The sequence below is a fragment of the Lepidochelys kempii genome, chromosome 28 (genome assembly GCF_965140285.1).
Source record: "Lepidochelys kempii isolate rLepKem1 chromosome 28, rLepKem1.hap1, whole genome shotgun sequence".
Taxonomy (NCBI): Eukaryota; Metazoa; Chordata; order Testudines; family Cheloniidae; genus Lepidochelys; species Lepidochelys kempii.
The window spans coordinates 2,367,387-2,391,213 of NC_136407.1; the positions used below are offsets into that span (position 1 = coordinate 2,367,387).

General features: G+C 67.4%; 1 protein-coding gene across 1 annotated transcript in view; it reads left to right on the forward strand.

Annotated features, from left to right (window-relative positions):
* The first annotated feature begins 12,290 nt into the window (after window positions 1–12,290).
* Window positions 12,291–23,827, forward strand: part of KDM6B (lysine demethylase 6B) — a 57,275-nt gene continuing 45,738 nt past the window's right edge. The window contains 2 exon segments of the mRNA XM_078850814.1: window positions 12,291–12,474; window positions 19,610–19,745. Coding sequence (XP_078706940.1) covers window positions 19,712–19,745 — 34 coding nt within the window. The 5' untranslated portion in view covers window positions 12,291–12,474; window positions 19,610–19,711.

A 23,827-nucleotide genomic window follows, 5' to 3' on the forward strand; every position in this document is an offset into this window, starting at 1 on the left:
CCCAGCGATGGGAGGGGAGCTGGGAAACAGCTGCTTGGAGACACACGTGGGGGGTCGGGATGTGGGGGCGGCACATACACGGTAAACACGCCTGGACATGCCACGACATACACCGGACACGCTAACACGGCACGGACAGCCACCCGCCCGGACACGCCAGGACATACACCGGAGACGCTAACACTCCACCCGCCAGCCACCCACCTGGACACGCCACGACATACACGGCACACGGTAACACGGCACCGCGCCAGGCCGCCGCCTGGACACGCCTCGACATACACCGGAGACGCTAACACGCCACCGACAGCCACCCGCCTGGACACGCCACGACATACACTGGACACGCTAACACGCCACCAACAGCTACCCGCCTGGACACGCCATGACATACACCGGACACGCTAACACGGCCACGGACAGCCACCGCCTGGACACGCCACGACATACACCGGACACGCTAACACGCCACCGACAGCCACCCGCCTGGACACGCCACGACATACACTGGACACGCTAACACGCCACCAACAAGCTACCCGCCTGGACACGCCACGACATACACTGGACACGCTAACACGCCACCAACAGCTACCCGCCTGGACACGCCATGACATACACCGGACACGCTAACACGCCACCGACAGCCACCCGCCTGGACACGCCACGACATACACTGGACACGCTAACACGCCACCGACAGCCACCCGCCTGGACACACCACGACATACACCGGATACGCTAACAGGCACGGTCAGCCACCCGCCTGGACACGCCACGACATACACCGGACACGCTAACACGCCACTGACAGCCACCCACCTGGACACGGCCACGACGATACACTGGACACGCTAACCACGCCACCGACAGGCACCCGCCTGGACACGCCACGACATACACCAGACACGCTAACGCCACCGCCAGCCAGCCGACTGGACACGCCACGACATACACCGGACACGCTAACACGGCACCGCCAGCCACCCGCCTGGACACGCCACGACATACACCGGACACGGTAACACGCCCACCGCCAGCCAGCCGTCTGGACACGCCACGACATACACCGGACACGCTAACACGGCACGGACAGCCACCCGCCCGGACACGCCACGACATACACCGGACACGCTACCCAGCACGGACAGCCACCCGCCTGGACACGCCACAACATACACCGGACACGCTAACACGGCACGGACAGCCACCCGCCTGGACACGCCACGACATACACCGGATACGCTAACGCCACTGCCAGCAGCCACCTGGACACGCCACGACATACACCGGACTCGCTAACACGCCACCGACAGGCACCCGCCTGGACACGCCACGACATACACCGGACACGGTAACACGGCACCGCCAGCCACCCCGCCTGGACACGCCACGACATACACCGGACACGCTAACACCACCGCCAGCCAGCCGCCTGGACACACCACGATATACCACCGGACATGCTAACACGGCACCGACAGCCACCCGCCTGGACACGCCACGACATACACCGGACACGGTAACACGCCACCGCCAGCCAGAGCCGCCTGGACACGCCACGACATACACTGGACACGCTAACGCCACCGACAGCCAGCCACCTGGACACGCCACGACATACACCGGACACGCTACCTGGCATGGACAGCCAGCCGCCTGGACACGCCACGACATATACCGGACATGCTAACACGGCACCGCCAGCCAGCTGCCTGGACACGCCACAACATACACCGGACACGCTACCCGGCACGGACAGCCACCCGCCTGGACATGCCACGACATACACCGGACACGCTAACACAGGCACCGACAGCCACCCCGCCTGGACACGCCATGACATACACCGGACACGCTAACGCCTCCGCCAGCCACCCGCCTGGACACGCCACAACATACACCGGACACGCTAACATGCCACCGCCAGCCAGCCGCCTGGACACGCCACGACATACACTGGACACGCTAACGCCACCGACAGCCAGCCACCTGGACACGCCACGACATACACCGGACACGCTACCCTGGCACGGACAGCCAGCCGCCTGGACACGCCACGACATACACCGGACATGCTAACACGGCACCGCCAGCCAGCTGCCTGGACACGCCACAACATACACCGGACACGCTACCCGGCACGGACAGCCACCCGCCTGGACATGCCACGACATACACCGGACACGCTAACACGGCACCGACAGCCACCCGCCTGGACACGCCATGACATACACCGGACACGCTAACGCCTCCGCCAGCCACCCGCCTGGACACGCCACAACATACACCGGACACGCTAACATGCCACCGACAGCTGGCCCACCTGGACACGCCACAACATACACCAGACACGCTAACACAGCACGGACAGCCACCTGCCTGGATACGCCACGACATACCCGGACACGCTAACATGCCACTAACAGCCGGCCACCTGGACACGCCACAACATACACCAGACACGCTAACACAGCACGGACAGCCACCTGCCTGGACACGCCATGACATACACCGAACACAGCTAACATGCCACCAGACAGCCAGCCATCTGGACACGCCACGACATACACCGGACACGCTAACACGCCACCGACAGCCAGCCGTCTGGACACGCCACGACATACACCGGACACGCTAACACGCCACCAACAGCCACCTGCCTGGACACGCCATGACATACACCGGACATGCTAACACACCACCGACAGCCACCCGCCTGGACACGCAACGACATACACCGGACCACGCTAACACGGCACGGACAGCCACCCACCTGGACACGCCGTGACACGGCCTGGCCATGTCAACACACACACCGGACATGCTAACCCGGCACGTACAGACCCACCCAGATCACTGCATACGCCGGACACGCTAACACATACCTTACCATGCAGGACACGCTTGCATTGACCAAACATGCCTCGACATGCCAAGACACAATACCTATGCACGCGCTATCTCAGAGTTGCCTATGCAGACACGCTAAGACACATGCCGGCTACAGTGACACATACATGGGCCATGTTGGTACATGCGAGGGCAGCCACACGGTAAGATTCTCTCAGGCACGAATCTGGATCCCAAACACGCCTAAACACGCTACTCCATGCACCGGCCCTGCTCCCCCCGGGGGGGGCATCCGCACGCCGGGGTCATGCCTCCAAAGACCTTCCCAGAGCCACAGAGCGGGCGGGGACAGACACACACGCCTGCACACGCTAACGTCCCAAACACGCACACACGTGTCTCCCCCACCCCCAGCTCTGCAGACGCGGGGGGGCGCAGCCGCGGCTGCCAGCGCAGGGGCACATGGGGACAGGAGATAAATAGTCACCCGGGCTGGGCACCCGGCCAAGCGCTGGGCAGGAAGGAACCAGAACATGCCGGAGCCCCCCCCCCGCCCCTCCCCCTTATGCACCCCTCCCCCTCTGCACCCCCATGCCCTCCCCCCACTCCACCCCTCCCCCACTTCCTTTGCACCTCTCCCCCCCCGCATCCCTCCCCCACCACGCTGACATCGAGACTCCCCCACCCCTGGCACCTGCCTGGCAGTTGCAGCAGTCACAGCTGCATCCTGTGTGACAGGCCCCCCCGCCCTGCCCCGCCCCCCGCCCCCCGCCGCAGGGACCCCTGGCCCAGAGCTGTCAGCGGGGGTGGCTCGGCGGGGGGCGGGGGGAGCAGGGTGGGCTGTGCTGAGGGCCGGGGATCTGGGCAGGGGGCGGGGGGGTTCGTTTGGAGGACTAAAGCCGCCCCCCCCGGGCACGGCGGGTGCAGGTGGCAGCCACGGGCTGGGCGGTTGGTTCCCCAGGTGACAAACCCCAAACAGGGGCCCTGGGGGGGGGCAGCTACCAGGGAACATGATCCTGGCAGCAGCTGGGCCCCAGGAACTGAACCTGCCTCTGGGGAGGGCACAGGGCTGCGGGGCGGGAGTGGGGGGCACCGGCAGGGCTGGGCTAGCAGGGGGCTGCGGGTCAGGAGTGGGGGGCACCGGCAGGGCTGGGGGGGGCAGGGGCCTGTGGGTCGGGAGTGGGGGGCACCGGCAGGGCTGGGCTGGCAGGGGCTGCGGGTCGGGAGTGGGGGGCACCGGCAGGGCTGGCGGGGGCAGGGCTGGGCTGGCAGGGGCTGTGGGGCGGGAGTGGGGGGCACCGGCAGGGCTGGGGGGCAGGGCTGGGATAGCAGGGGGCTGTGGGTCGGGAGTGGGGGGCACCGGCAGGGCTGGAGGGGACAGGGGCCTGTGGGTCAGGAGTGGGGGGCACCGGCAGGGCTGGGGGGGCAGGGCTGGGCTAGCAGGGGGCTGTGGGTCGGGAGTGGGGGGCACCGGCAGGGCTGGGGGGGGCAGGAGCCTGTGGGTTGGGAGTGGGGGGCACCGGCAGAGCTGGGGCGGGGACAGGGCTGGGCTAGCAGGGGGCTGTGGGTCGGGAGTGGGGGGCACCGGCAGGGCTGGAGGGGACAGGGGCCTGTGGGTCAGGAGTGGGGGGCACCGGCAGGGCTGGGGGGGGCAGGAGCCTGTGGGTCGGGAGTGGGGGGCACTGGCAGGGCTGGTGGGGGACAGGGCTGGGCTAGCAGGGGCTGTGGGGCAGGAGTGGGGGGCACCGGCACGGCTGGGGGGGCAGGGCTGGGCTAGTAGGGGGCTGCGGGTCGGGAGTGGGGGGCACCGGCAGGGCTCGGGGGGCAGGGCTGGGGTAGCAGGGGGCTGCGGGTCGGGAGTGAGGGGCACCCTGGTGTGGGTGAGCCCCCACGCGCTATCTCAGAGTACGTGCAGGGAAGGGGAGGGGCGGCTTTGGGGGGGGCAGGGTCACTCTCAGGCCCTCCCAGCCCAGCTGCTGTTATTGCTCCCCCCTCATTGGCTGTCTGCGGCTGTGTGCGTTGCCATTGGCTGGCGAGGTGGGGGGAGGGACATCAGCCATTGCGGACGTGCCTGCAGCCAGGGGCTGATGGGTTTGGAAGCCCCCCCACACACACACACACACAGGGCAGGCAGCTGTGGGGGAAGGGTTAATAGAACCCAGGAGTCCTGGCTCCCAGCCCCACACTCTAACCACTAGCCCCCACTCCCCTCCCAGAGCCAGGGAGAGAACCCAGGAGTCCTGGCTCCCAGCCCCTCCCGCTGTAACCCACCCGCCCCCCACTCCCTCCTTTCTGCCAAAAGGGCGAATTCTCCTTCTCTTCCCCCCTTTCCTTGGGCCTGGGCCCAGGTTTGGGTGGGGCTGGAGTGATCCCAGCTGGGGATGGGGGTGGGGATTGTCCTTCTGAGTCTGGGGGGGAAAGGGAGCTGCCTCCCCCCTCTCTCACCCCCCCCCCCCCCCGCTGGGCTCACACACACACTGAGCTGTTTACAGAGACAGAATAACCAAGCCGGGTGCACACCCGGAGAACACACACACCCTGCTGCCCGGTGCACACCTGGAGAATAAACACCCTGCCATCCGGCGCACACCCGGAGAACAGGCAGACCCTGCCGCCGGGCACACACCCAGAGAACGCACACACCCTGCTGCCCGGTGCACACCCGGAGAACACATACACCCTGCTGCCCGGTGCACACCCGGAGAACACACACACCCTGCTGCCCAGTGCACACCCTGCCACTGGGCACACACCCGGAGAAGACACACCCTGCTGCCAGGTGTACACCGGAGAGAACACACACACACACCCTGCCACTGGGCACACACCATGAGAAGACACACACCCTGCTGCCAGGTGTACACCAGGAGAACACGCACACCCTGCCACTGGCGCACACCTGGAAAACACTCACACACTGCTGCCGGGCACACACCTAGAAAACACACACACACACCCGGAGAACATGAACACCCCTGCTGCTGGTGCACACTGGATAAGACACACACCCTGCTGCCAGGCGTACACCAGGAGAACACACACACACACCCTGCCACTGGGCGCACACCCGGAGAAGACACACCCTGCTGCCGGGCACACACCTGGAGAACATGCACGCCCTGCCACCCAAGTCCCCTTTACACACGCACACATCTCTTGCTGCGTTCACACACACAGAATACACAACCTGCATACACACTCCTGCTCCACCCTTCCCATTCACCACAAACCCTGCTTCACACCCACCCACATTACACACAGAAGAGTCCCCCTTCTGCCCACACACCTATACACAATACACCCCTATCCGCTGCACATCCCCTACAACACCTTCCACCCTCCCCACCTGCCCCCCAAATCACCCGCGCCCCAGCCAGACATGGGCTACACGATACATAACCTGAGCTTGGACCTCTGTCAAATGCACACGTCACCTTCTGCACAACCCAACGCACACACAACGTGAGATGCGGAGCTCACCACACACCTTAACGAATACCCCCCATGCACACTCGCTGCTGCCGCACTCAGCTCATGACACGACCCTTGCACACGCCCCCCCCAAAAGATACACACAACCTGACACAGCCGCACGACGCACACACCAGCCTCTGCACAAAGTGTTCATCACACAACTGTCCCGTTCTTTGCACCTCCATGTAACTCCCCTGCCTCGGTCAGCACAGCGCCCCCCACCCCGCTCCCTGCCCCACAGCGCCCCCTAGCGCCGCCCTGGGGCCAGCCCTGCCTGCCAAGGCAGAGTGCCCCCTGCTGAGCCCCCCACCCTGGTCCCTGCCCCACAGCACCCGTCCCCTCCCGTCCAACCATCGACCCACTCACCAATCCCCTTCCCCACCCGTCCAACCATCGCTCCCCCCACCCATCCTCCCTCCCCACCTCTCCAACCATCGATCATAGACTCATCGAAGATCAGGGTTGGAAGGGACCTCAGCAGGTATCTCGTCCAACCCCCTGCTCAAAGCAGGACCAACCCCAACTAAATCATCCCAGCCAGGGCTTTGTCAAGCCGGGCCTTGAAAACCTCTGATTCCACCACCTCCCGAGGGAACCCATTCCGGTGCTTCACCACCCTCCTCATGAAAATGTTTTTCCTAATGTCCAACCTAAACGTCCCCCACTGCAACGTGAGACCATTACTCCTCGTTCTGTCATCTGCTACCACTGAGAACAGTCTAGAGCCATCCTCTTTGGAACCCCCTTTCAGGTAGTTGAAAGCAGCTATCAAATCCCCCCTCATTCTTCTCTTCTGCAGGCTAAACAATCCCAGCTCCCTCAGCCTCTCCTCATAACTCATGTGTTCCAGACCCCTCATCATTTTTGTTGCCCTTCGCTGGACTCTCTCCAATTTATCCACATCCTTCTTGTAGTGTGGGGCCCAAAACTGGACTCAGTACTCCAGATGAGGCCTCACCAATGTCGAATAGAGGGGGACGATCACGTCCCTCGATCTGCTCGCTATGCCCCTACTTATACATCCCAAAATGCCATTGGCCTTCTTGGCAACAAGGGCACACTGCTGACTCATATCCAGCTTCTCGTCCACTGTCACCCCGAGGTCCTTTTCCGCAGAACTGCTGCCGAGCCATTCGGTCCCTAGTCTGTAGCGGTGCATTGGGTTCTTCCGTCCTAAGTGCAGGACCCTGCACTTATCCTTATTGAACCTCATCAGATTTCTTTTGGCCCAATCCTCTAATTTGTCTAGGCCCCTCTGTATCCTATCCCTGCCCTCCGGCGTATCTACCACTCCTCCCAGTTTAGTGTCATCTGCAAACTTGCTGAGGGTGCAATCCACACCATCCTCCAGATCATTAACGAAGATATTGAACAAAACTGGCCCCAGGACCGACCCTTGGGGCACTCTGCTTGATACCGGCTGCCAACTAGACATGGAGCCATTGATCACTACCCGTTGAGCCCGACGATCTAGCCAGCTTTCTACCCACCTTATAGTGCATTCATCCAGCCCAGACTTCCTTAACTTGCTGACAAGAATACTGTGGGAGACCGTGTCAAAAGCTTTGCTAAAGTCAAGGAACAACACGTCCACTGCTTTCCCCTCATCCACAGAGCCAGTAATCTCGTCCTAGAAGGCAATTAGATTAGTCAGGCATGACTTGCCCTTGGTGAATCCATGCTGGCTGTTCCTGATCACTTTCCTCTCCTCTAAGTGCTTCAGAATTGATTCCTTGAGGACCTGCTCCATGATTTTTCCGGGGACTGAGGTGAGGCTGACTGGCCTGTAGTTCCCAGGATCCTCCTTCTTCCCTTTTTTAAAGATGGGCACTACATTAGCCTTTCTCCAGTCGTCGGAGCCTTCCCCCGTTTGCCATGAGTTTTCAAAGATAATGGCCAATGGCTCTGCAATCACATCCGCCAATTCCTTTAGCTCTCTCGGATGCAGCGCATCTGACCCCATGGACTTGTGCTCGTCCAGCTTTTCTAAATAGTCCCGAACCACTTCTTTCTCCACAGAGGGCTGGTCACCTCCTCCCCATGCTGTGCTGCCCAGTGCAGCAGTCTGGGAGCTGAGCTTGTCCGTGAAGACAGAGGCAAAAAAGCATTGAGTACATTAGCTTTTTCCACATCCTCTGTCACTAGGTTGCCTCCCTCATTCAGTAAGGGGCCCACACTTTCCTTGGCTTTCTTCTTGTTGCCAACATACCTGAAGAAACCCTTCTTGTTACTCTTAACATCTCTTGCTAGCTGCAGCTCCAGGTGTGATTTGGCCCTCCTGATTTCATTCCTGGATGCCCGAGCAATATTTTTATACTCTTCCCTGGTCATTTGTCCAATCTTCCCCTTCTTGTAAGCTTCTTTTTTGTGTTCAAGATCAGCAAGGATTTCACTGTTAAGCCAAGCTGCTCGCCTGCCATATTTACTATTCTTTCTACACATCGGGATGGTTTGTCCCTGTAACCTCAATAAGGATTCTTTCAAATACAGCCAGCTCTCCTGGACTCCTTTTCCCCCTCATATTAGCCTCCCAGGGGATCCTACCCATCCGTTCCCTGAGGGAGTCACAGTCTGCTTTTCTGAAGTCCACGGTCCGTATTCATCCACCTATCCCCCTTCCCCACCCGTCCAACCATCCATCCACCCACCGAGCCCCTTCCCCACCCGTCCAACCATCCATACACCCACCGATCCACCCGCCCATCCCCTTCCAACCACCGATCCACCCGCCCATCCCCTTCCCCACCCGTCCAACCCTTGATCCACCCACCCAGCCCCTCCCCAACCGTCCAACCCTCGATCCACCCACCCATCCACTTCCGCACCTGTCCAACCATCGATCCCCCCACCCATCCCTTTCCCCACTCGTCCAACCCTTGATCCACCCACCCAGCCCCTCCCCAACCGTCCAACCCTCGATCCACCCACCCATCCAACCCTCGATCCCCCCACCCATCCACTTCCGCACCTGTCCAACCATCGATCCCCCCACCCATCCCTTTCCCCACTCGTCCAACCATCGATCCCCCCACCCATCCACTTCCGCACCTGTCCAACCATCGATCCCCCCACCCATCCCTTTCCCCACTCGTTCAACCCTTGATCCACCCATCCAGCCCCTCCCCAACCGTCCAACCCTCGATCCACCCACCCATCCAACCCTCGATCCACCCACCCATCCACTTCCGCACCTGTCCAACCATCGATCCCCCCACCCATCCCTTTCCCCACTCGTCCAACCATCGATCCCCCCACCCATCCACTTCCGCACCTGTCCAACCATCGATCCCCCCACCCATCCCTTTCCCCACTCGTCCAACCATCGATCCCCCCACCCATCCCCTTCCCCACCCGTCCAACCATCGATCCCCCCACCCATCCCCTTCCCCACCCGTCCAACCATCGATCCCCCAACCCAGCCCCTTCCCCACCCGTCCAACCATCGATCCCCCCACCCAGCCCCTTCCCCACCCGTCCAACCCTCGATCCACCCACCCAGCCCCTCCCCAACCATCCAACCATCGTTCCACTTGCCCATCCCCTTCCAACCATCGATCCACCCACCCAGCCCCTTCCCCACCCGTCCAACCCTCGATCCACCCACCCATCCACTTCCGCACCTGTCCAACCCTCGATCCACCCACCCATCCAACCCTCGATCCACCCACCCATCCACTTCCGCACCTGTCCAACCATCGATCCCCCCACCCATCCCCTTCCCCACCCGTCCAAGCATCGATCCCCACACCCAGCCCCTTCCCCACCCGTCCAACCATCCATCCACCCACCTATCCACCCGCCCATCCCCTTCCCCATCCGTCCAACCCTTGATCCACCCACCCAGCCCCTCCCCAACCGTCCAACCCTCGATCCACCCACCCATCCAACCTTCGATCCACCCACCCATCCACTTCCGCACCTGTCCAACCATCGATCCCCCCACCCATCCCTTTCCCCACTCGTCCAACCATCGATCCCCCCACCCATCCACTTCCGCACCTGTCCAACCATCGATCCCCCCACCCATCCCCTTCCCCACCCGTCCAACCATCGATCCACCCACCCATCCCCTTCCCCACCCGTCCAACCATCGATCCCCCAACCCAGCCCCTTCCCCACCCGTCCAACCATCGATCCACCCACCCATCCACTTCCGCACCTCTCCAACCATCGATCCCCCCACCCAGCCCCTTCCCCACCCGTCCAACCCTCGATCCACCCACCCAGCCCCTCCCCAACCGTCCAACCATCGTTCCACTTGCCCATGCCCTTCCAACCATCGATCCACCCACCCAGCCCCTTCCCCACCCGTCCAACCCTCGATCCACCCACCCATCCACTTCCGCACCTGTCCAACCCTCGATCCACCCACCCATCCAACCCTCGATCCACCCACCCATCCACTTCCGCACCTGTCCAACCATCGATCCCCCCACCCATCCCCTTCCCCACCCGTCCAACCATCGATCCCCCCACCCATCCCCTTCCCCACCCGTCCAACCATCGATCCCCCCACCCATCCCAGCATCGATCCCCACACCCAGCCCCTTCCCCACCCGTCCAACCATCCATCCACCCACCTATCCACCCGCCCATACCCTTCCAACCACCGATCCACCCACCCAGCCCCTCCCCACCCGTCCAACCATAGTTCCACTTGCCCATCCCCTTCCAACCATCGATCCACCCACCCAGCCCAACCCTCAATCCACCCACCCGTCCAACCATCGATCCACCCACCCATCCACTTCCGCACCTGTCCAACCATCGATCCCCCCACCCATCCCCTTCCCCACCCGTCCAACCATCGATCCACCCACCCATCCCCTTCCCCACCCGTCCAACCATCGATCCACCCACCCATCCACTTCCGCACCCGTCCAACCCTCGATCCACCCACCCATCCCCTTCCCCACCCGTCCAACCATCGATCCACCCACCCATCCCCTTCCCCACCCGTCCAACCATCGATCCCCCAACCCAGACCCTTCCCCACCCGTCCAAGCTTCGATCCCCCAACCCAGCCCCTTCCCCACCCGTCCAAGCATCGATCCCCCCGCCCATCCCCCTTCCGCACCCGTCCAACTATCGATCCCCATTCTCCACCCGTCCAACCATCCATCCACCCACCCATCCGCGTCCCCACCCGTCCAACCATCGATCCCCTCACCCATCCTCCTTCCCCATGCGTCCAACCATCAATCCCCCCACTGATGCCCATCCAACCATCAATCTATACCCATGTCCATGCCCCCCATCCCTCCATCCATCCCCACATATCCACTCACATGCATCCGAACATCGTCCAGATTTCAGACATACCTGCCAACCGTAGTCATGGATCTGTGTTTATGCCACCATCCATCCTTCCCTTTCTCCAGTCGTCCATCCATCCCCCCAGGCCATGCCTCCCCCCATGCTACCCCACACCACCCCTCTAGCCACCTGTCCATTAGCCGGTGTACCGCTGTCTCTACAAATCCACGCACATGCCTACCACTCTGCTCACCCCTTCCTCCACCCTCACTCTGTGCCCCTCCATGCACCCCCCTTCATGCACCCCTCCCTCCACCCCCACACCTGTGTCCCTCTGTACACCCCCTCCCTCTACCCCACGCCTGCCCCTCCATGCACCCCCACTCTGTGCCCCTCAATGCACCCACCCCGCCCTCCACCCCCACGCCTGCCCCTCCATGCACCCCCACTCTGTGCCCCTCAATGCACCCACCCCGCCCTCCACCCCCACGGCTGCCCCTCCATGCACCCCCCTCCACCCTCACTCTGTGCCCCTCTGTGGACCCCCCCTCATGCACCCCCGCAGTTGGGTCTCCGCGCGTGGGGCGCTCCCGGCTGGTCCCGGCGGGCGGGGGGGGCGGGTGCCGGGAAGATGGAAGTGAGGCTGGCTGGGCCGGAAAGGGGGGGGCGGGGAGGGGGAGGGGCAGGGCTGTCTCGGCCGGGGGGTGGGGGCTGGGCTCCCAACACAACCCGCCTCGGCTCTTTGTTTGAGTGGCGAGAGGCTGGGGGGGAACGCGGCGGAGGCGAGGCAGGAGCGGCGCTCGCTGGCCGGGGAGTGGGGCCGGGCCGTGGGGCAGGGCCGGGCCGGGCCGGATTCCCCTCCCCCCCAGCCGGGACCCCCGGGAGCCGCAGGTAGGGGGGGGGGGCTTTGTTCGGGGCCGGGATCGGGGCCGCCGCTTTGTTGGGGCAGCCGGCGGGCGGAGGCCTGGCCCGGCTTGGCTTGGCTCGGCTCGGCCCGGCCCGGCCCGCGGGACCTTTAAAGGGACGGTCGGGCCGGGCGGCGGAGCCGGAGCCGGGTGGAAATCGGGAGTCACTCCGCCGGAGTCACCGGGCCCGTTCCCCCCACTCCCCGGTGTAAACCGGCAGTCACTCCGCCGGAGTCACCGGGCCCGTTCCCCCCACTCCCCGGTGTAAACCGGGAGTCACTCCGCCGGAGTCACCGGGCCCGTTCCCCCCACCCCCGGTGTAAACCGGGAGTCACTCCGCCGGAGTCACCTGGTTCGTTCCCCGCTGGTGTAAATCGGGAGTCACCGGTCCCGTTTCTTTCCGTTCCCGGTATAAATCTGGAGTCACGCCACTGGAATCAGTGGTAGAATCCCTTCTGTTCCTGGTGTAAATTGGGAGTCACTCCATTGGAGATGGGCCAAATCCCCCGGTGTAAATCAGGAATCACTCGGCTGAGGTCATGGGGGTCTGCTCCTGGTAAATCAGGAGTCACTCTGCCAGAGTCACTGGGCTCTGATCCCAGTGTAAATCAGGAGTCACTCTGCCAGAGTCACTGGGCACTGTCCCGGTGTAAATCAGGAGTCACTCCGCTGGAGTCACTGGGCTCTGATCCCGGCGTAAATCAGGAGTCACTCTGCTGGAGTCACTGGGCTCTGCTCCAGGTGTAAATCCGGAGTCACTCTGCCGGAGTCATGGGGCTCTGATCCCGGCGTAAATCAGGAGTCACTCCGCTGAAGTCATGGGGCTCTGATCCCGGTGTAAATCAGGAGTCACTCTGCCAGAGTCACTGGGCTCTGCTTCCGGTGTAAATCAGGAGTCACTCCACTGAAGTCACGGGGCTGATTCAGACTTTGGCCCCAGTGCACATCAGGAGTACCCCCAGGGATCCCTGAGCCCGGTGTGATCCAAATCCAATCCAGCAGATAGTTTTGTCAAGGTGTGTGGGGGGGTCCGCAGTGTGTGGGAGTCGCTGTGGGGGCGTAATTCGCGGGGGGGGTCACAGTGTGTGGGTCTAGAAGGGGCCGGTCTCTGTGCATTGGGAGGGGGGCTGATTTATCGCCACTGTTTGGGGGCACACAAAAGGACTTGGCGGGGGGACGTGTGGGGGGGCTGCCAGGAGTGGCTGGCTAGGAGTTGGGGGGCCCCCACCCAGCAGGCAGCTGCCCCATAACGCGCCAGATGGGGGTCTGCACTCAGCCCCACTGAAAGCCCTAAATACAGAGGGACTGTGTGTGTGTGGGGGGGGGGTTTGCTTTGAGGAGGAGCTGTGAAGGGGGGTCACTGGGACCCCCCAGTGGCTGGCAGGGGCGGAGTGGGTGGGGTGGGAACAGGTGCTGGCCCTTTAACAGCCCAGGTGGGTTGCCTGGTGCGGAGTAGGGCAGGCGGGCCCTGCTGGGTTCTGCGGTTCTGGGTCCACCTCGGGCGTGGGAGGGTGCAGACGGGGTGCCCTGCCCTCCCCCCCCAGTGGGACGCCCCAGAGGTCCCAGCATCATGGGGAGGCCCCGGGGCAAGGGGCTGTCCCCTCCAGGGGGCGCCAGCTCCCATCCGGCCCCAGGGACGCAAGCTAGACGAGTGGGGCTGTGTCGGGAGGTCCATTGGCCGGGGGCCCAAGGAATTGACCACCCCAAGATTAACCCCCCCCCCCCCCACACACACACACACACCCCGGAGCTGGAGGATTCCTGCTTAGGATTCCCTGGGCTTTCCCTGTAGGAAACTGGGGGCATGGGCGGGGAGGAGCCACTGTGGTGCACACCCCCTGGGATCTCTCCCCGGCTCTGGGAAGGGGGTGGGGGCTGGTGGGCTAGAGCAGGGCGGGCTGGCAGCCAGGACTCCTGGGTTCTCTCCCCGGCACTAGGGGCCCGTGTCGGGGCTGGTGGGTTAAAGGTGTGGGGGAGGGGGGGATTAGATTTCCTGGACTGGAGCAGGCAGCTGTTGCCCTCAGTCCCTAAGCTGCTGGGCCTGGAACAGAACTGGCTGCAAGCCCCTCACCCTGGCCTCGGGCCCCCCAGGGTTAGCGCAGCCTGGGGCCAGCCTGGTCTCTGGCAACCTCACCTGGCACCGTCCAAACGCCCGCACCCAGGTACCCCTGTGTGAGTGGGGACAGCTGGGAATGGAGTGCCCCCAAGCCCTGGGCCCCCCAGCTCTGCCGGTGCCCCTCACTCCCGCCCCGCAGCCCCTGCTAGCCCAGCCCTGGGCCCCATGCAACCCAGCAGATGGCCCCAGGTGTGAACTTTCTCTTTCCTGGGCCGGTCTGTGTGGGGTGTAGAAGGTGGACCAGGGTGTGGGGCTGGGGTGGGAGCAGTTCCCCTACGCATTAACCCCCCCTCACCTCAGCCCAGCTACTTGGGAGTGGGGTTATGCTGCCCTGGGCGCGAGGGGTGGGGTGGGGGGAGGACATGGTCTGGCCCCTCTGAGCCCCCCACCCCCCATCCTGGGGGGCTGGTTAAACACTAGCTGACTTCCTTCCTGCCCACCAGATTGTTGAGGGATTGGGGGGGGGCGGCACAGACCAATCAGGTGTCTCGTCTCCCCCCCCCTCCGGAAACAGCAGGCAGACCCTGCCCAAGGGCCCCTGGAGAGAACACGCCTAAGTCTGTTCCCTCGCGCCCCCCACCCCTACCCAGGCAGAGCTGGGGCCCAGGGCTGGGGGGGCTGCAGGTCGGGAGTGAGGGGCACCGGCAGAGCTGGGGGGGCAGGGAGAAGCCTGGGGAGGGGGGAGATACTAACAACCCCCCATGGCAGCAAACCCGGCAGCCCCAGGGCCTGACGCCCACAGATTTCCCCATCTCCGTACGCAAGGGCCCCCTGGACCCCAGCTGAGGCCTGGGGCGCTTCTCTCATGGCGTGGGGGAGGGCACCAAACTGGCGCCCCCTAGTGGGGACGGGCCCCCCGGCTCCCTGCCCTGCCCCCGCCCGGAGCTGGCTGGGCCTGTCTCTCCGGCTCACCCCACTCAGCCTCCCTGGGCAAAGGGCAGGGGCCGCCCCTCCCCCACGACCTTTGCACCCCCACCTGGGGGTGGGGCTGGCCCCGCCCGGGCGGGGGATGGGGCCTCCCCGTGGGAATCAGAGGCCAGGCCTGGCATGGGGCCGGGGAAATCTCCCCACAGCCACATGGGGTGGGGCTAGGAAATACCCCCCCCCATCCTGTCCGGACCCAGGGTTTTCCCAGAGATCCCCAGGGTTTGGCAGCCTGCCAGCTCCCAGCTTGTTCCAGCCCTTTAACTGCCCCCCCCAGCTCTTTACAGGCGTGTTCCCCTCCCCCGGCCTGCCGGTGCCCCCCACTCCCGACCCGCAGCCTCTGCCCCCCAGCCCTGCCGGTGCCCCCCACTCCCGACCCGCAGCCTCTGCCCCCCCAGCACTGCCGGTGCCCCCCACTCCCGACCCGCAGCCTCAGCCCCCCCAGCCCTGCCGGTGCCCCTCACTCCCGACCCGCAGCCTCCGCCCCCCCCAGCCCTGCCGGTGCCCCTCACTCCCGACCCGCAGCCTCCGTCCCCCCAGCCCTGCCGGTGCCCCCCACTCCCGACCCGCAGCCTGTCCCCCCAGCCCTGCCGGTGCCCCCCACTCCCGACCCGCAGCCTCCGTCCCCCCAGCCCTGCCGGTGCCCCCCACTCCCGACCCGCAGCCTCCGTCCCCCCAGCCCTGCCGGTGCCCCCCACTCCCGACCCGCAGCCTGTCCCCCCAGCCCTGCCGGTGCCCCCCACTCCCGACCCGCAGCCTCCGTCCCCCCAGCCCTGCCGGTGCCCCTCACTCCCGACCCGCAGCCTCCGTCCCCCCAGCCCTGCCGGTGCCCCTCACTCCCGACCCGCAGCCTCCGTCCCCCCAGCCCTGCCGGTGCCCCTCACTCCCGACCCGCAGCCTCCGTCCCCCCAGCCCTGCCGGTGCCCCCCACTCCCGACCCGCAGCCTCCGTCCCCCCAGCCCTGCCGGTGCCCCTCACTCCCGACCCGCAGCCTGTCCCCCCAGCCCTGCCGGTGCCCCTCACTCCCGACCCGCAGCCTCTGTCCCCCCAGCCCTGCCGGTGCCCCTCACTCCCGACCCGCAGCCCGTGCCCCCCCAGCCCTGCCGGTGCCCCCCACTCCCGACCCGCAGCCCGTGCCCCCCCAGCCCTGCCGGTGCCCCCCACTCCCGACCCGCAGCCTGTCCTCCCAGCCCTGCCGGTGCCCCTCACTCCCGACCCGCAGCCTCTGCCCCCCCAGCCCTGCCGGTGCCCCTCACTCCCGACCCGCAGCCTCTGCCCCCCCAGCCCTGCCGGTGCCCCTCACTCCCGACCCGCAGCCTCTGCCCCCCCAGCCCTGCCAGTGCCCCCCACTCCCGACCCGCAGCCTGTCCTCCCAGCCCTGCCGGTGCCCCCCACTCCCGACCCGCAGCCTCCGTCCCCCCAGCCCTGCCGGTGCCCCCCACTCCCGACCCGCAGCCTCTGCCCCCCCAGCCCTGCCGGTGCCCCTCACTCCCGACCCGCAGCCTGTCCTCCCAGCCCTGCCGGTGCCCCCCACTCCCGACCCGCAGCCTCTGCCCCCCCAGCCCTGCCGGTGCCCCCCACTCCCGACCCGCAGCCTCTGCCCCCCCAGCCCTGCCGGTGCCCCTCACTCCCGACCCGCAGCCTCTGCCCCCCCAGCCCTGCCGGTGCCCCCCACTCCCGACCCGCAGCCTGTCCCCCCAGCCCTGCCGGTGCCCCCCACTCCCGACCCGCAGCCTCTGTCCCCCCAGCCCTGCCGGTGCCCCCCACTCCCGACCCGCAGCCTGTCCTCCCAGCCCTGCCGGTGCCCCCCACTCCCGACCCGCAGCCTGTCCCCCCAGCCCTGCCGGTGCCCCCCACTCCCGACCCGCAGCCCTGCGTGTGCTCCGCTCCCTCGGCCCGCGTCAGGCCTGGGCTCCGGGGTGGATTCAGGCTCACTCAGAAATAGTTCTGGGGTCCCAGGGCTCCGGGCCCAGCTGCCCCCCCACCCCCCAGAGCTGTTACATCATCACCTGCCCCAGGTTACTGGGTCTTGCATCATCAGACAGCGCAGCAGCTGGTGGGGAGGTGGAGCCTCGGGCTAAAACTGCAGGTACTGGGAGGGGGGTGGGGGCTGGTGGTTAGAGCAGGGGGGGCTGGGAGCCAGGACTCCTGGGTTCTCTCCCCAGCTGTGGGAGGGGAGTGGGGGCTGGTGGTTAGAGCAGGGGGGCTGGGAGCCAGGACTCCTGGGTTCTCTCCCCTGCTCTGGGAGGGGAGTGGGGGCTGGTGGTTAGAGCAGGGGGGGCTGGGAGCCAGGACTCCTGGGTTCTCTCCCCGGCTCTGGGAGGGGAGTGGGGGCTGGTGGTTAGAGCAGGCGGGGCTGGGAGCCAGGACTCCTGGGTTCTCTCCCCTGCTCTGGGAGGGGAGTGGGGGCTGGTGGTTAGAGCAGGGGGGGCTGGGAGCCAGGACTCCTGGGTTCTCTCCCCTGCTCTGGGAGGGGAGTGGGGGGCTGGTGGTTAGAGCAGGGGGGGCTGGGAGCCAGGACTCCTGGGTTCTCTCCCTGGCTCTGGGAGGGGAGTGGGGGCTGGTGGTTAGAGCAGGCGGGGCTGGGAGCCAGGACTCCTGGGTTCTCTCCCCAGCTGTGGGAGGGGAGTGGGGGCCGGTGGTTAGAGCAGGGCGGCCTGGGAGCCAGGACTCCTGGGTTCTCTCCCCGGCTCTGGGAGGGGAGTGGGGGCCGGTGGTTAGAGCAGGGGGGGCTGGGAGCCAGGACTCCTGGGTTCTCTCCCCTGCTCTGGGAGGGGAGTGGGGGCCGGTGGTTAGAGCAGGGGGGGCTGGGAAGCCAGGACTCCTGGGTTCTCTCCCTGGCTCTGGGAGGGGAGTGGGGGCTGGTGGTTAGAGCAGGGGGGGCTGGGAGCCAGGACTCCTGGGTTCTCTCCCCGGCTCAGGGCGGGGAGTGGGAGTTGGTGGGTTAGAGCTGGGCGGGCTGGGAGCCAGGACTCCTGGGTTCTCTCCCCGGCTCAGGGCGGGGAGTGGGAGTTGGTGGGTTAGAGCAGGGGGCGGCTGGGAGCCAGGACTCAGCTCTGGGAGGCGAGTGGGGTCTAGTTGGACTCTGGGCCCTTGGGCACTTTGTCAGCCCCGCGCGCCCCCCCCCCCCCGCCCCCCAGGGCCATGGCTGTTCAGGGTGCTGACCCCCAGTGCAGGAGATACATGGGGTGGGGGGACTGGCACCTGCCCCCTCTCTTCTGCCAGCTGCAGCGGTGGGAGCTCCCCCCCCCCGGCCCTTGGCTCTGAAGGGCCCCTTGTCCCAGCTGGAGGGGCGCGGCTCCCCTCCCCCTCCGCATTGTCCGTGCACACTGGTTCATTATCCCCTGGGGTGGCCGGGGGGGGGTGTTGGGACTCCCCCCACCCCCCCGTACACACACCACACACAGGGGCTCTGTGCTGGCAGCTGGCAAGGGCCGGGACGCCCACCCCGAGCGGGGCAGGGGATGAATGCTGGCACTCGGGGGGGAGGGGATGCGGCACTCGGGGGGGGGGGGTCCCGCGGCGGGGTGTATGCTGGCAGTTAAGCCCCAAGGCGCGGGGGGCGTCTCTCTCGTCTGCGGCCCACCCGGCCCAGCCCCTATCTGGCTCCTGCCCGCTGGGTGTGCCGCCCGACGCAGGACCCCGCCCCGGCTAGCTGCCCCCAGAAACTGGACCTCTGGGGCACGGGCGGGGGGTCCGTGGGGGGGCTGATCTCTGCCGGATCCGGTAGTGAGCCGAGGTACCAGCCGCGGGCAGCAAAACACAACATGGGGCTGCGGGTTGGGAATGAGGGGCACCGGCCAGGATGTGGGGGGCGGGGCTGGTTTTCCAGGGACCCCTCGCCCGGCGCTGAGATGCGGCCACCTCTGGGGAAGAGCGCTGTGGGCCGGTGTGAACGGGGATCCCTGGCACTCCACCCTGTGCCAGTCTGACAGGACGCGGAGGGGATCCCGGCTCTGTCCCGGACTCCTGGGTTCCCACCATGCCCCTGCGGATGGGGGTTGCCCCGGGGTGGGGGAGGGGTAACTCGCAGGCTTTCGCCACGGCCCCCTCTCTAACCGTCTGTCTCGCCCCCCTGCAGGACCAGTGCGCCCCCCCCGCAGTATGGCTGGGGCCTAGCCCCCCCCCTCCCCAGCCCCACCTACTGGTCTGAGCCGAATGCACCCGGAGCGGGGCCCAGCCAATGAGAGAGTGGAGACGAGGCTCCTCCCACTGCGGTAAGTGATTGACGCCCCATATTGCCTGGCTTCCCCATAGACCTTCCCCCGCCACCCTTGGGATGGGATGTTGCTGGGGGGGCACTCAATGGGGGGTGCTGTGCTGCCGGGGGGTGGGCTCTGGGGAGGTGCTGTGCTGCGGGGGGGACTCTGGGGGGGACCCTGTGCTGTAGGGGGGGCTCAGGGGTGGCGCTGTCCCATGTGGGGGACCTGGGCTGGGGGCTCCGTGCTGTTGGGGGGCATCACGTTTTGTCTCTTGTCCATTTCAGTCATTACAAGGCCCAGGTCGCGTGGCCATGGGTCGGAGCCTGCCCCGGGGCACCCTCCTGACCCCCAGCTGGGCTGCCCCAGCCTGGCCCCCCAGCCTCTCCCCCCGCCCTGTGCCCTCCCTTCCTGTCCCGTGCCCGGTCCTGCCCGCTCTGCACAAGCTCCTCCCTGTTGCGTCAGCCCGTCCTGCCTTGGGCAACCCCCGGGCGTAGCCGTGGGGCGGGGGGCCGCTTCCACCCCAAACCCTCCTGTCGTCGCAAGCTCGGCCCCTGTGGGGGAGAGACGCAAAGGTAGGAGCGTGGGGACCACCCCACAGGAAAGCCCCAGCCCCCCACTCGTCCCCCAGCTGCTAGTGTGCGGCTGTTCACTACCCCCACGTCACGCCCCAGAGGTCGCCGCATCTCGGCGCCGGGCGAGGGGTCCCTGGGTCCCCGCCGCCCCGCCCCAGAGGTGGCCGCATCTGGGCACCGGGCGAGGGGTCCCTGGGTCGCCTGCCGCCCCGCCCCAGAGGTGACCGCATCTCGGCGCCGGGCGAGGGGTCCCTGGGTCACCCGCCGTCACGCCCCAGAGGTGACCGCATCTCGGCGCCAGGCGAGGGGTCCCTGGGTCGCCTGCCGCCCCGCCCCAGAGGTGACCGCATCTTGGCGCCGGGCGAGGGGTCCCTGGGTCACCCGCCGTCACGCCCCAGAGGTGGCCGCATCTCGGCGCCGGGCGAGGGGTCCCTGGGTCGCCCACCGTCCCGCCCCAGAGTTGGTTGCATCTCGGCGCCGGGCGAGGTGTCCCTGGGTCGCCCGCCGCCCCGCCCCAGAGGTGGCCGCATCTGGGCGCCGGGCAAGGGGTCCCTGGGTCACCCGCCGCCCCGCCCCAGAGGTGGCCGCATCTCGGCGCCGGGCGAGGGGTCCCTGGGTCACCCGCCGCCCCGCCCCAGAGTTGGGTGCAGCTCGGCACCGGGCGAGGGGTCCCTGGGTAGCTGGCCGCCCTGCCCCAGAGTTGGGTGCATCTTGGCGCCGGGCGAGGGGTCCTTGGGTCACCCGCCGCCCCGCCCCAGAGGTGGCCGCATCTGGGCGCCGGGCAAGGGGTCCCTGGGTCACCCGCCGCCCCGCCCCAGAGGTGGCCGCATCTCAGCGCCGGGCGAGGGGTCCCTGGGTCACCCGCCACCCCGCCCCAGAGTTGGGTGCATCTCGGCGCCGGGCGAGGGGTCCCTGGGTCCCCGCTGCCCTGCCCCAGAGGTGGCCGCATCTGGGCGCCGGGCGAGGGGTCGCTGGGGCGCCCGCCGCCCCGCCCCAGAGGTGGCCGCATCTCAGCACCGGGCGAGGGGTCCCTGGGTCGCCCGCCGCCCCGCCCCAGAGGTGGCCGCATCTGGGCGCCAGACGAGGGGTCCCTGGGTTGCTCGCCGCCCCGCCCCAGAGGTGGCTGCATTTCGGCGCCGGGCGTGGGGTCCCTGGGTCGCCTGCCGCCCCGCCCCAGAGGTGGCCGCATCTCGGCGCCGGGCGAGGAGTCCCTGGGTCACCCGCCGCCCCGCCCCAGAGTTGGGTGCAGCTCGGCACCGGGCGAGGGGTCCCTGGGTAGCTGGCCGCCCTGCCCCAGAGTTGGGTGCATCTTGGCGCCGGGTGAGGGGTCCCTGGGGCGCCCGCCGCCCCGCCCCAGAGTTGGGTGCAGCTCAGCACCGGGTGAGGGGTCCCTGGGTAGCCGGCCGCCCTGCCCCAGAGTTGGTTGCATCTCGGCGCCGGGCGAGGGGTCCCTGGGTCACCCGCCACCCCGCCCCAGAGTTGGGTGCATCTCGGCGCCGGGCGAGGGGTCCCTGGGTCCCCGCTGCCCCGCCCCAGAGGTGGCCGCATCTGGGCGCCGGGCGAGGGGTCGCTGGGGCGCCCGCCGCCCCGCCCCAGAGGTGGCCGCATCTCAGCGCCGGGCGAGGGGTCCCTGGGTCGCCCGCCGCCCCGCCCCAGAGGTGGCCGCATCTGGGCGCCAGACGAGGGGTCCCTGGGTTGCTCGCCGCCCCGCCCCAGAGGTGGCTGCATTTCGGCGCCGGGCGTGGGGTCCCTGGGTCGCCTGCCGCCCCGCCCCAGAGGTGGCCGCATCTCGGCGCCGGGCGAGGGGTCCCTGGGTCACCCGCCGCCCCGCCCCAGAGTTGGGTGCAGCTCGGCACCGGGCGAGGGGTCCCTGGGTAGCTGGCCGCCCTGCCCCAGAGTTGGGTGCATCTTGGCGCCGGGTGAGGGGTCCCTGGGGCGCCCGCCGCCCCGCCCCAGAGTTGGGTGCAGCTCAGCACCGGGTGAGGGGTCCCTGGGTAGCCGGCCGCCCTGCCCCAGAGTTGGTTGCATCTCGGCGCCGGGCGAGGGGTCCCTGGGTCCCCGCCGCCCTGCCCCAGAGGTGGCTGCATCTCGGCGCCGGGCGAGGGGTCCCTGGGTCGCTCGCCGCCCCGCCCCAGAGGTGGCTGCATCTCGGTGCCGGGCGAGGGGTCCCTGGGTCGCTCGCCGCCCCGCCCCAGAGGTGGCTGCATCTCGGCGCCGGGCGAGGGGTCCTTGGGTAGCCGGCCGCCCCGCCCCAGAGTTGGGTGCAGCTCAGCACCGGGCGAGGGGTCCCTGGGTAGCCGGCCGCCCTGTCCCAGAGTTGGTTGCATCTCGGCGCCGGGGGAGGGGTCCCTGGGTCACCAGCCGCCCCGCCCCAGAGGTGGCCGCATCTCGGTGCTGGGCGAGGGGTCCCTGGGTCGCCCGCCGCCCCGCCCCAGAGGTGGCCGCATCTCGGCACCGGGCGAGGGGTCCCTGGGTAGCCGGCCGCCCCGCCCCAGAGGTGGCCGCATCTCGGCGCCGGGCGAGGGGTCCCTGGGGCGCCTGCCGCCCCGCCCCAGAGGTGGCCGCATCTTGGCGCCGGGCGAGGGGTCCCTGGGTCGCCCTCCCCGCCGGGCCCTGCTTCCAGCACCTCAGCTGCCCCATGGCAGGACACGCCCCACGTCCCCCGCGCCGCCTGCCACCACCTCTCCCTGCATGGTGGCCGCTGACAGGCAGCATGGCCCACGCCCGGAGGTGCCCTCCCAGCACGGGCAGACTCGCACGGACAGGCTCGTGCAAGCGCCGGGACGGACGCTCAGGCCCCCGCGCGCTCAGGGGTGGAGGTTTGGGCACATGCCCAGGGGCAGCCGTGGTGCCCACGCCACCGGCTCGCCGCCAAGATCACCCGTGTTACTGGGACCCCGCCCGGCCCCGTGCCCCCTGCTGCCCCTTTGCCTGGGCGCCCGCACCCGTGAACTGTCTCTGTCTCTCGCACGCCCCCGTCTCTCTTGCACACGGGTGGGTACTTGTGGGCACGGCTCGGGACACACGCTCGTAACCCTCCTGCCCGTGCGCACGTCTCTCGTGTGTGGTCGCACACCGGGCACCGACGTGACACACAATCCCTGGCACTCTCACTTTCCCTGTCCCCCACCCCCAGCAGCCGCCCCCCCCAGCAGCCGCCTGGCGTGGGGCCTGGCAGCTGGAAAGGCGTGGGGCCACGGGGGGGCGGGAGGTTCCTCTGCGTAATCGTTAACGGGGAGAACAAATGAATCACGCTCCCACGCCCACCCCCTCCGCCCCCAAAGACCGCAGGCCCCCCCCCGCCCCGGCCACCATGACCTTAAAAGGCTCCACGCCGGAGTTAACCCCACGCTCCATCCAGCCACGCGCTCGGCCGGTGCCCCTCACTCCCGACCCACAGCCCCCGCCCCGCAGCTCGGCCGGTGCCCCTCACTTCCGACCTGCAGCCCCCCCGCAGCTCAGCCGGTGTCCCTCACTCCCGACCCGCAGGCCCCCCCGCCCCCCGCAGCTCAGCCAGTGCCCCTC